We start from the raw sequence: 12866 nt of genomic DNA, 5'->3' as shown, positions 1-12866 counted from the left end.
TCAGACTAACACTACTGAAGTCTCTCAGCTCAGGCTAACACTACTGAAATCTCTCAGCTCAGGCTAACACTACTGAAGTCTCTCAGCTCAGACTAACACTACTGAAGTCTCTCAGCTCAGACTAACACTACTGAAGTCTCCTAGCTCAGACTAACACTACTGAAGTCTCCCAGCTCAGACTAACACTACTGAAGTCTCCCAGCTCAGGCTAACACTACTGAAGTCTCTCAGCTCAGGCTAACACTACAGAAGTCTCCTAGCTCAGACTAACACTACTGAAGTCTCCCAGCTCAGACTAACACTACTGAAGTCTCCCAGCTCAGACTAACACTACTGAAGTCTCCTAGCTCAGACTAACACTACTGAAGTCTCCTAGCTCAGACTAACACTACTGAAGTCTCCCAGCTCAGACTAACACTACTGAAGTCTCCTAGCTCAGACTAACACTATTGAAGTCTCCCAGCTCAGGCTAACACTACTGAAGTCTCCCAGCTCAGACTAACACTACTGAAGTCTCCCAGCTCAGACTAACACTACTGAAGTCTTCTAGCTCAGACTAACACTACTGAAGTCTCCTAGCTCAGGCTAACACTACTGAAGTCTCCCAGCTCAGACTAACACTACTGAAGTCTCCTAGCTCAGACTAACACTACTGAAGTCTCCCAGCTCAGACTAACACTACTGACGTCTCCTAGCTCAGACTAAGACTACTGAAGTCTCCCAGCTCAGACTAACACTACTGAAGTCTCCCAGCTCAGACTAACACTACTGAAGTCTCCCAGCTCAGACTAACACTACTGAAGTCTCCTAGCTCAGACTAACACTACTGAAGTCTCCTAGCTCAGGCTAACACTACTGAAGTCTCTCAGCTCAGACTAACACTACTGAAGTCTCTCAGCTCAGACTAACACTACTGAAGTCTCTCAGCTCAGGCTAACACTACTGAAGTCTCTCAGCTCAGACTAACACTACTGAAGTCTCACAGCTCAGACTAACACTACTGAAGTCTCTCAGCTCAGGCTAACACTACTGAAGTCTCCCAGCTCAGACTAACACTACTGAAGTCTCTCAGCTCAGGCTAACACTACTGAAGTCTCCCAGCTCAGACTAACACTACTGAAGTCTCTCAGCTCAGACTAACACTACTGAAGTCTCTCAGCTCAGGCTAACACTACTGAAGTCTCCCAGCTCAGACTAACACTACTGAAGTCTCTCAGCTCAGACTAACACTACTGAAGTCTCTCAGCTCAGACTAACACTACTGAAGTCTCTCAGCTCAGACTAACACTACTGAAGTCTCCCAGCTCAGGCTAACACTACTGAAGTCTCCCAGCTCAGACTAACACTACTGAAGTCTCTCAGCTCAGACTAACACTACTGAAGTCTCTTAGCTCAGACTAACACTACTGAAGTCTCTCAGCTCAGGCTAACACTACTGAAATCTCTCAGCTCAGGCTAACACTACTGAAGTCTCACAGCTCAGACTAACACTACTGAAGTCTCACAGCTCAGACTAACACTACTGAAGTCTCCAAGCTCAGACTAACACTACTGAAGTCTCCCAGCTCAGACTAACACTACTGAAGTCTCCTAGCTCAGACTAACACTACTGAAGTCTCCCAGCTCAGACTAACACTACTGAAGTCTCCCAGCTCAGACTATCACTACTGAAGTCTCCCAGCTCAGACTAACACTACTGAAGTCTCCTTGCTCAGACTAACACTACTGAAGTCTCCTAGCTCAGGCTAACACTACTGAAGTCTCTCAGCTCAGACTAACACTACTGAAGTCTCTCAACTCAGACTAACACTACTGAAGTCTCTCAGCTCAGGCTAACACTAGTGAAGTCTCTCAGCTCAGGCTAACGCTACTGAAGTCTCTCAGCTCAGACTAACACTACTGAAGTCTCCCAGCTCAGACTAACACTACTGAAGTCTCTCAGCTCAGACTAACACTACTGAAGTCTCCCAGCTCAGACTAACACTACTGAAGTCTCCCAGCTCAGGCTAACACTACTGAAGTCTCTCAGCTCAGACTAACATTACTGAAGTCTCCCAGCTCAGACTAACACTACTGAAGTCTCCCAGCTCAGACTAACACTACTGAAGTCTCCCAGCTCAGACTAACACTACTGAAGTCTCTCAGCTCAAAGTAACACTACTGAAGTCTCCCAGCTCAGACTAACACTACTGAAGTCTCCCAGCTCAGACTAACACTACTGAAGTCTCTCAGCTCAGGCTAACACTACTGAAGTCTCCCAGCTCAGACTAACACTACTGAAGTCTCTCAGCTCAGGCTGACACTACTGAAGTCTCCCAGCTCAGACTAACACTACTGAAGTCTCTCAGCTCAGACTAACACTACTGAAGTCTCTCAGCTCAGGCTAACACTACTGAAGTCTCCCAGCTCAGACTAACACTACTGAAGTCTCCCAGCTCAGACTAACACTACTGAAGTCTCTCAGCTCAGGCTAACACTACTGAAGTCTCCCAGCTCAGGCTAACACTACTGAAGTCTCCCAGCTCAGGCTAACACTACTGAAGTCTCTCAGCTCAGGCTAACACTACTGAAGTCTCTCAGCTCAGACTAACAATACTGAAGTCTCTCAGCTCAGGCTAACACTACTGAAGTCTCTCAGCTCAGGCTGACACTACTGAAGTCTCTCAGCTCAGACTAACACTACTGAAGTCTCTCAGCTCAGACTAACAATACTGAAGTCTCTCAGCTCAGGCTAACACTACTGAAGTCTCTCAGCTCAGGCTAACACTACTGAAGTCTCCCAACTCAGACTAACACTACTGAAGTCTCCCAGCTCAGACTAACACTACTGAAGTCTCCCAACTCAGACTAACACTACTGATGTCTCTCAGCTCAGACTTACACTACTGAAGTCTCTCAGCTCTGGCTAACACTACTGAAGTCTCCCAGCTCAGGCTAACACTACTGAAGTCTCCCAGCTCAGACTAACACTACTGAAGTCTTTCAGCTCAGACTAACAGTACTGAAGTCTCTCAGCTCAGACTAACACTACTGAAGTCTCTCAGCTCTGGCTAACACTACTGAAGTCTCCCAGCTCAGGCTAACACTACTGAAGTCTCTCAGCTCAGGCTAACACTACTGAAGTCTCTCAGCTCAGGCTAACACTACTGAAGTCTCTCATCTCAGACTAACACTACTGAAGTCTCTCAGCTCATACTAACACTACTGAAGTCTCTCAGCTCAGACTAACACTACTGAAGTCTCTCAGCTCAGGCTAACACTACTGAAGTCTCTCAGCTCAGGCTAACACTACTGAAGTCTCTCAGCTCAGACTAACACTACTGAAGTCTCTCAGCTCAGGCTAACACTACTGAAGTCTGCTAGCTCAGGCTAACACTACTGAAGTCTCTCAGCTCAGGCTAACACTACTGAAGTCTCCCAGCTCAGACTAACACTACTGAAGTCTCTCAGCTCAGACTAACACTACTGAAGTCTCTCAGCTTAGGCTAACACTACTGAAGTCTCCCAGCTCAGGCTAACACTACTGAAGTCTCCCAGCTCAGGCTGACACTACTGAAGTCTCCCAGCTCAGGCTAACACTACTGAAGTCTCCCAGCTCAGGCTGACACTACTGAAGTCTCCTGACCAAGGCTGACAGATTTTAAAACAATGTGACCCATCCTGTGTGATGGAATAAGACAGTATAACATACTTAGGTTCTGTTCCCACTGTGTAGCTGTTATATAGAATCGGGTAGCAGCACACTGCTGATGTATCCATTTTTGATCAAGACAAGATCATTGCTGGACTCCCTTCCATCTCACAGGTCAGGGGTCAGGTCATTGCTAACCCCCCTCCCCTCCCACAGGTCATGGGGTCAGGTCACTGTTAACTCCCTCCCCTCCTACAGGTTAAGGGGTCAGGTTACTGCTAGCCCTCCTCCACTCCCTCAGATCAGGTGAGGTCACTGATAAAACCCTTTCCCTCTCACAGGTCAAGGGGTCACGTCAATGCTAAACCTTTCCTCCCACAGGTCAGGAGGTCAGGTCACTGTTAACTCCCTCCCCTCCCACAGGTTAGGGGGTCAGGTCACTGCTAACCCTCCTCCCCTCCCAAAGGTCAGGGGGTCAGGTCACTGTTAGCTCCCTCCCCTTCCACAAGTCAAGGGGTTAGGTCACTGCTAACCCCCCCTCCCCTCCCACAGGTCAGGGGGTCAGGTCACTGCTAACCCTCCTCCCCTCCCACAGGTCAGGGGGTCAGGTCACTGCTAACCCTCCTCCCCTCCCACAGGTCAGGGGATCAGGTCACTGCTAACTCTCCTCCCCTCCCACAGGTCAGGGGGTCAGGTCACTGTTAACTCCCTGCCCTTCCACAGGTCAAGGGGTCAGGTCACTGCTAAACCCCCTCCCCTCCCATAGGTCAGGGGGTCAGGTCACTGTTAACTCCCTCCCCTCCCACAGGTCAGGGGGTCAGGTCACTGTTAACTCCCTCCCTTCCCACAGGTCAAGGGGTCAGGTCACTGCTAAACCCCCTCCCCTTCCACAGATCAGGGGATCAGGTCAATGCTAAGCCTCCCCTCCCACAGGTCAGGGGGGTCAGGTCACTGCTAAGCCTCCCCTCTCAAAGGTCAGGGGGTCAGGTCACTGTTAAACCCCCTCCCCTCCCACAGGTCAGGGGGTCAAGTCACTGCTAACCCGCCTCCCCTCCCACAGGTCAAGGGGTCAGGTCACTCCTAACCCTCCTCCCCTCCCACAGGTCAGGGGGTCAGGTCACTGCTAACCCTCTTCCCCTCCCACAGGTCAGGGGGTCAGGTCACTGCTAACCCTCCTCCCTTCCCAAAGGTCAGGGGGTCAGGTCACTGTTAACTCCCTCCCCTTCCACAGGTCAAGGGGTCACGCCACTGCTAAACCCCCTCTCCTCCCACAGGTCAGGGGGTCAGGTCACTGTTAACTCCCTCCCCTCCCACAGGTCAGGGGGTCAGGTCATTGCTAACCCTCCTCCCCTCCCACAGGTCAGGGGGTCAGGTCACTGCTAACCCTCCTCCCTTCCCAAAGGTCAGGGGGTCAGGTCACTGTTAACTCCCTCCCCTTCCACAGGTCAAGGGGTCACGCCACTGCTAAACCCCCTCCCCTCCCACAGGTCAGGGGGTCAGGTCACTGTTAACTCCCTCCCCTCTCACAGGTCAGGGGGTCAGGTCACTGCTAACCCTCCTCCCCTCCCACAGGTCATGGGGTCAGGTCACTGCTATCCCTCCTCCCTTCCCAAAGGTCAGGGGGTCAGGTCACTGTTAACTCCCTTCCCTTCCACAGGTCAAGGGGTCACGCCACTGCTAAACCTCCTCCCCTACCACAGGTCAGGGGATCAGGCCACTGTTAACTCCCTCCCCTCCCCACAGGTCAAGGGGTCGGATCACTGCTAAACCTCTTCCCCTTCCACAGGTCAGAGGATCAGGTCAATGCTAAGCCTCCCCTCCCATAGGTCAGGGGGTCAGGTCACTGTTAACTCCCTTCCCTCCCACAGGTCAAGGGGTCAGGTGACTGTTAAGCCCCCTCCCCTCCCACAGGTCAGGGGATCAGGCAACTGTTAACTCCCTCCCCTCCCACAGGTCAAGGGGTCAGATCACTGCTAAACCCCTTCCTCTTCCACAGGTCAGAGGATCAGGTCAATGCTAAGCCTCCCCTCCCATAGGTCAGGGGGTCAGGTCACTGTTAACTCCCTCCCCTCCCACAGGTCAAGGGGTCAGGTCACTGTTAAGCCCCCTCCCCTCCCACAGGTCAGGGGGTCAGATCAAAGCTAAACACCTTCCCCTCCCAAAGGCCAGGGGGTCAGGTCACTGTTAAACACCTTCCCCTCCCACAGGTCAGGGGGTCGGGTCACCATCAGACCCAGAGAGACGCTGCACGTTTCACCTATACACGCCTCCGACGCCGGTATCTACCAGTGTGCTGCCACCTACGCCCAAGACTACGCCCACGCCCACGCCTACGTCACTCTGGGAGGTGAGTCATCACTCATGCCTATACCCACGCCCACGCCTACGTTACCCTGGAAGGTAAGTTATTACTGACGTCCATACCCATGCCCACACTCCACTCCCCACCTACATTGTTCCCATCGCCCAAACTCTACACTAACATCTGTTACTCACACTGTTACCTTCACACCCACCACTCACACCCATCACTCACTCCCACCACTCACACCCACCACTCACACCCATCACTCACACCCACCACTCACACCCACCACTCACACCCACCACTCACACCCATCACTCACTCCCACCACTCACACCCACCACTCACACCCACCACTCACACCCACCACTCACACCCACCACTCACACCCACCACTCACACCCACCACTCACACCCACCACTCACACCCACCACTCACACCCACCACTCACACCACTACTACTACATCAAAGATGACAGAAATAGTCCTAGTGACAGGAATTAAAAAAATATCTTCATAGCCAATATATTTCTAAACACTCAGAAGACGCCTGCCTAGGCTGGCCACGAGCTTCTGATCCACAGACTGCAAGATGATCCACCGCGGCAGCGACAGAGTTGGCTAGACGAAGGGGAAAAACTGACTAAAACAGATTCCCGCTCCCTTTATGTTTTATTATTTGCGTGCCCTTACGACTCACGAAATCGTAATAACATGATTGCAAACAAGCCACTGTGCGTGTGGGGTTAGAACCCATGACGAGCGAGTCGTAAAACTTCAGGCCAGTGCGCAAACTATTGGACTTACGCGCTGGCCTGGGGTTCTAACACCATCCGTAACATGAGTTGTGCGTTATGTACACTAAGCTTTCGTGAAAACTTTCTTAAATATTGGACAGTTTTACTTAGAGAAAAACTTGGATATATATTATGAAGAGATATCCCAGTTTGTGGACGACGGAGATAAATGGTTTCTAACACCATAAAGATGGAAAAATAGACACAGGTGCAATATAATGAGATCCTTTATTGGCTACGTTCCGCCCTACACAAGGGGTTTTATCAAGTCACAAGCAGATCCTAAAGTGGTGTAGTGACGTGACGAAGCCCAATGTGTAGGCAAAATGAAGTCAAAAGAGGGTCGCATCATGCTGCATTTGTGTCTATTCTTACACAAGCTGTTGAAGAGAGAAGCGGGGAAGACAGGAGACCGGGAGATGCTACAGAAACAGCCAGACAGATTGCTATCAACTGAGGCTGCAGGTCATAGACAAGGAAGAAAAACGATCTGATGTAGATGTATGCGTAAGTAACAGCAAATATTTCACAAGTTTCACATGCTGGTATTGTTTACTGGTATTGTATACCATTCATAACAAGCGCATTATTGCGGTGTCAGGGCCATGACCTAATATATATATATGTCGTGCCGAATAGGCAGAACTTGCGATCTTGGCTTAAATAGCAACGCTCATCTTGCCATATAGGACAAGTGAAAATTTATGTATGCAATAATTTCTCCAAAATCATTCTGAACCTAACGAAAAAAATATATTTGATTGTGTTTGTTTAGTACTAAATTACTGAAAACGTATTTAAAATATTTTTAGTTGGGTTAGGCTAAAATAAATTGCTCTTGTTATAATAAGGTTAGGTAAGTTTTCTTAGATTCCTTTAGTGCAAAATTAAATTTTTTTACATTAACATTAATGAAAAAAAATATATCTTTAAGCGGATAAGAGAAAATTTCAGAAAGGACTTAATTTTAAATGAGTTCTTGCTAACTGACCAGTTTTACCTATTCGGCGCGATATATATATATATATATATATATATATATATATATATATATATATATATATATATATATATATATATATATATATATATATATATATATATATATATATATATATATATATATATATATATATATATATATATATATATATATATATATATATATATATATATATATATATATATATATATATATGTATATATATATATATATATATATATATATATATATATATATATATATATATATATATATATATATATATATAGAGAGAGAGAGAGAGAGAGAGAGAGAGAGAGAGAGAGAGAGAGAGAGAGAGAGAGGAGGTACGATTGGGCCCATGAGGCAAAGAGTAGTGTGTGCGGACGATAGCGAGACTCGACCCCTGCAGTGGATGGAAATAAATGGTATAAAATACCGACACAATGGAAATATAAACACATATGCAGTATAATGTGATCCTTTATTGACAACGTTTCACCCACACAGTGGGCTTTTTCAAGTCACACACAGATCTACCTGGGGTGGAAGGTACGGGAGTATTTGTAGTCATGTTCAAAATGTTGAGGTCAGGTGGAGAATGCTGCATCTGATGATCTACCGGGTGGAGTTATAGTCTTGGGTAGCTTGGCAGGGGTATTGGACAAGTTGTGAGTAGACCTTCTGCAGTTTTCTATGTTCTTATGTGGGATAGCGATGAAGAAGAAACTTCTTCATCGCTATCCACCCCAGGTAGATCTGTGTGTGACTTGAAAAAGCCCACTGTGTGGGTGAAACGTTGTCAATAAAGGATCACATTATACTGCATATGTGTTTATATTTCCCTGCAGTACAGTAAGTACAGTAGCCCCACAACCAACGCTGACAACCCACATTCAGACCCCACACTCACCCACATCCACCCATACATTCACCCACCCACCTCCACACCTCTCCTCCGCAGCACACACACTCGTATCAACACATGCCACTGTTACCAGGTGATTGGTAATTATTTCATATTCACACAGGAGTGGCAACAGTGACCGAAACTGTATATCGTCAAGTCAATGTATATTTAAAAATATATGAACTGTTTTTCACACATGAGTTAATGTACGAAACATGAGATAAATTACGTTCTCTCTCTTTTTTGTCATATCCACGACAGATTTTTGACAATTTAGCTTTTTTCTGTCGGTTTGCTTGTTTGTTTGTCTGTTTGTTTGTTTGTTTGTTTGTTAGTGTGTGTGTGTGTGTGTGTGTGTGTGTGTGTGTACTCACCTAGTTGTACTCACCTAGTTGAGGTTGCAGGGATAGAGTCCAAGCTCCTGGCCCCGCCTCTTCACTGGTCGCTACTAGGTCACTCTCCCCGAGCCGTGAGCTTTATCATACCTCTGCTTAAAGCTATGTATGGATCCTGCCTCCACTACATCGCTTCCCAAACTATTCCACTTACTGACTACTCTGTGGCTGAAGAAATACTTCCTAACATCCCTGTGATTCATCTGTGTCTTCAACTTCCAACTGTGTCCCCTTGTTGCTGTGTCCAGTCTCTGGAACATCCTGTCTTTGTCCACGTTGTCAATTCCTCTCAGTATTTTGTAAGTCGTTATCATGTCCCCCCTATCTCTCCTGTCCTCCAGTGTCGTCAGGTTGATTTCCCTTAACCTCTCCTCGTAGGACATACTTCTTAGCTCTGGGACTAGTCTTGTTGCAAACCTTTGCACTTTCTCTAGTTTCTTTACGTGCTTGGCTAGGTGTGGGTTCCAAACTGGCGCCGCATACTCCAATATGGGCCTAACGTACACGGTGTACAGGGTCCTGAACGATTCATTATTAAGATGTCGGAATGCTGTTCTGAGGTTTGCTAGGCGCCCATATGCTGCAGCAGTTATTTGGTTGATGTGCACCTCAGGAGATGTACCTGGTGTTATACTCACCCCACGATCTTTTTCCTTTAGTGAGATTTGTAGTCTCTGGCCGCCTAGACTGTACTCCGTCTGCGGTCTTCTTTGTCCTTCCCCAATCTTCATGACTTTGTACTTGGTGGGGTTGAACTTCAGAAGTCAATTGCTGGACCAGCACTGTATGTGTGTGTGTGTGTGTGTGTGTGTGTGTGTGTGTGTGTGTGAGTGTGTGTGTGTGTGTGTGTGTGTGTGTGTGTGAGTGTGTTTGTGTGTGTGTGTGTGTGTATGTGTGTGTTTGTGTGCGTGTGTATGTGTGTGTGTTTGTGTGTGTGTGCGTGTGTTTGTGTGTGTGTGTGTATGTGTGTGTGTGTTTGTGTGTGTGTGCATGTGTTTGTGTGTGTGTGTGTGTGTGTGTGTGTGTGTGTGTACTCACCTAGTTGAGGTTGCGGGGGTCGAGTCCGAGCTCCTGGCCCCGCCTCTTCACTGATCGCTACTAGGTCACTCTCCCCGAGCCGTGAGCTTTATCATACCTCTGCTTAAAGCTATGTATGGATCCTGCCTCCACTACATCGCTTCCCAAACTATTCCACTTACTGACTACTCTGTGGCTAAAGAAATACTTCCTAACATCCCTGTGATTCATCTGTGTCTTTAGCTTCCAACTGTGTCCCCTTGTTACTGTGTCCAATCTCTGGAACATCCTGTCTTTGTCCACCTTGTCAATTCCCCTCAGTATTTTGTATGTCGTTATCATGTCCCCCCTATCTCTCCTGTGTGTGTGTGTGTGTGTGTGTGTGTGTGTCTGTGTTTGTGTGTGTGTGTGTGTATGTGTGTGTTTGTGTGTATGTGTGTGTGTATGTGTGTGTTTGTGTGTATGTGTGTGTATGTATGTGTGTGTGTATGTGTGTGTTTGTGTGTGTGTGTGTATGTGTGTGTTTGTGTGTTTGTGTATGTGTGTGTGTATGTGTGTGTTTTTGTGTGTGTGTGTGTGTGTGTAAGTGTGTGTGTATATGTGTGTTTGTGTGTTTGTGTGTTTGTGTATGTGTGTGTGTGTGTGTGTTTGTGTATGTGTGTGTGTGTGTGTGTGTGTGTGTGTGTGTGTGTGTGTGTGTGTGTGTGTGTGTGTGTGTGTGTGTGTGTGTGTGTGTGTGTGTGTGTGTGTGTGTGCGTCTGGCTTCGGTAATAAGAACACAAACTACAGCACAACAAACATTAACAAACACAACGTCTCACCTCGGCGTTAACTTTCACCCAAACATCCCCCGAAGTTCAACTCACGAGCGAAACGCTGAGCGCAACAGAGCTTGTGGACGTATTATGTGTGCTGACCCGTCACACCTGCCGACGCTCTCACTCCCTTCAACACTCTTCTGATTGCCTCAAACCTATAGTCGACCCACTCTCTGTTTCTGATTGACTTTGATGTTGATCAACAACTTCAGTGAGATCTTCAACGCGACTTTCTTTATCATTCTTCTTTGACTATTGCGGCCATTTTTACTAAATTTTATATTCGACTATTATTTCTGCTTTACTATTCTTTTTATTTTACTGTTATTTCTCTTGTGTGTGTCTCCTCTTGTGTGTTTTCTCTTGTGTGTCTCCTCTTGTATGTCTCCTCTTGTGTGTCTCCTCTTGTATGTCTCCTCTTGTGTGTCTCCTCTTGTGTGTTTTCTCTTGTGTGTCTCCTCTTGTGTGTTTTCTCTTGTGTGTCTCCTCTTGTGTGTTTTCTCTTGTGTGTCTCCTCTTGTGTGTCTCCTCTTGTGTGTCTCTTCTTGTATGTCTCCTCTTGTGTGTCTCCTCTTGTGTGTCTCCTCTTGTATGTCTCCTCTTGTGTGTCTCCTCTTGTATGTCTCCTCCTGTGTGTCTCCTCTTGTGTGTCTCCTCTTGTGTGTTTTCTCTTGTGTGTCTCCTCTTGTATGTCTCCTCTTGTGTGTCTCCTCTTGTGTGTCTCCTCTTGTGTGTTTTCTCTTGTGTGTCTCCTCTTGTGTGTCTCCTCTTGTGTGTCTCCTCTTGTATGTCTCCTCTTGTGTGTCTCCTCTTGTGTGTCTCCTCTTGTATGTCTCCTCTTGTGTGTCTCCTCTTGTATGTCTCCTCCTGTGTGTCTCCTCTTGTGTGTCTCCTCTTGTGTGTTTTCTCTTGTGTGTCTCCTCTTGTATGTCTCCTCTTGTGTGTCTCCTCTTGTGTGTCTCCTCTTGTGTGTTTTCTCTTGTGTGTCTCCTCTTGTATGTCCCCTCTTGTGTGTCTCCTCTTGTGTGTCTCCTCTTGTGTGTTTTCTCTTGTGTGTCTCCTCTTGTATGTCTCCTCTTGTGTGTCTCCTCTTGTGTGTCTCCTCTTGTGTGTTTTCTCTTGTGTGTCTCCTCTTGTATGTCTCCTCTTGTGTGTCTCCTCTTGTGTGTCTCCTCTTGTGTGTTTTCTCTTGTGTGTCTCCTCTTGTATGTCTCCTCTTGTGTGTCTCCTCTTGTGTGTTTTCTCTTGTGTGTCTCCTCTTGTGTGTTTTCTCTTGTGTGTCTCCTCTTGTATGTCTCCTCTTGTGTGTCTCCTCTTGTATGTCTCCTCTTGTGTTTCTCCTCTTGTATGTCTCCTCTTGTGTGTCTCCTCTTGTGTGTCTCCTCTTGTGTGCTTTCTCTTGTGTGTCTCCTCTTGTATGTCTCCTCTTGTGTGTCTCCTCTTGTGTGTTTTCTCTTGTGTGTCTCCTCTTGTGTGTTTTCTCTTGTGTGTCTCCTCTTTTATGTCTCCTCTTGTGTGTCTCCTCTTGTATGTCTCCTCTTGTGTGTCTCCTCTTGTATGTCTCCTCTTGTGTGTCTCCTCTTGTGTGTCTCCTCTTGAGTGTTTTCTCTTGTGTGTCTCCTCTTGTGTGTCTCCTCTTGTATGTCTCCTCTTGTGTGTCTCCTCTTGTGTGTCTCCTCTTGTATGTCTCCTCTTGTGTGTCTCCTCTTGTATGTCTCCTCTTGTGTGTCTCCTCTAGTGTGTTTTCTCTTGTGTGTCTCCTCTTGTGTGTCTCCTCTTGAGTGTTTTCTCTTGTGTGTCTCCTCTTGTGTGTCTCCTCTTGTATGTCTCCTCTTGTGTGTCTCCTCTTGTGTGTTTTCTCTTGTATGTCTCCTCTTGTGTGTCTCCTCTTGTGTGTCTTCTCTTGTGTGTCTCCTCATGTGTGTCTCCTCTTGTGTGTCTCCTCTTGTGTGTTTTCTCTTGTGTGTCTCCTCTTGTGTGTTTTCTCTTGTGCGTCTCCTCTTGTGTTTC

At 47.1% G+C, this 12866-nt stretch overlaps 1 protein-coding gene across 1 annotated transcript in view; it reads left to right on the top strand.

Moving 5' to 3' along the window:
* The window catches only part of LOC128684068 (cell adhesion molecule Dscam2), a 569487-nt gene that overhangs the window by 362963 nt on the left and 193658 nt on the right, over positions 1-12866 (top strand). Inside the window, exon 6 of the mRNA XM_070091026.1 lies at positions 5839-5978. Within this exon, the coding sequence (XP_069947127.1) occupies positions 5839-5978 (140 nt within the window). The remainder of the gene's footprint in view (positions 1-5838; positions 5979-12866) is intronic.

This window comes from Cherax quadricarinatus, chromosome 3 (genome assembly GCF_038502225.1).
Source record: "Cherax quadricarinatus isolate ZL_2023a chromosome 3, ASM3850222v1, whole genome shotgun sequence".
Taxonomy (NCBI): domain Eukaryota; kingdom Metazoa; phylum Arthropoda; class Malacostraca; order Decapoda; family Parastacidae; genus Cherax; species Cherax quadricarinatus.
The sequence above is the reverse complement of the archived record's forward strand: the minus strand, read 5'-3'. Positions and strand labels throughout refer to the sequence as shown.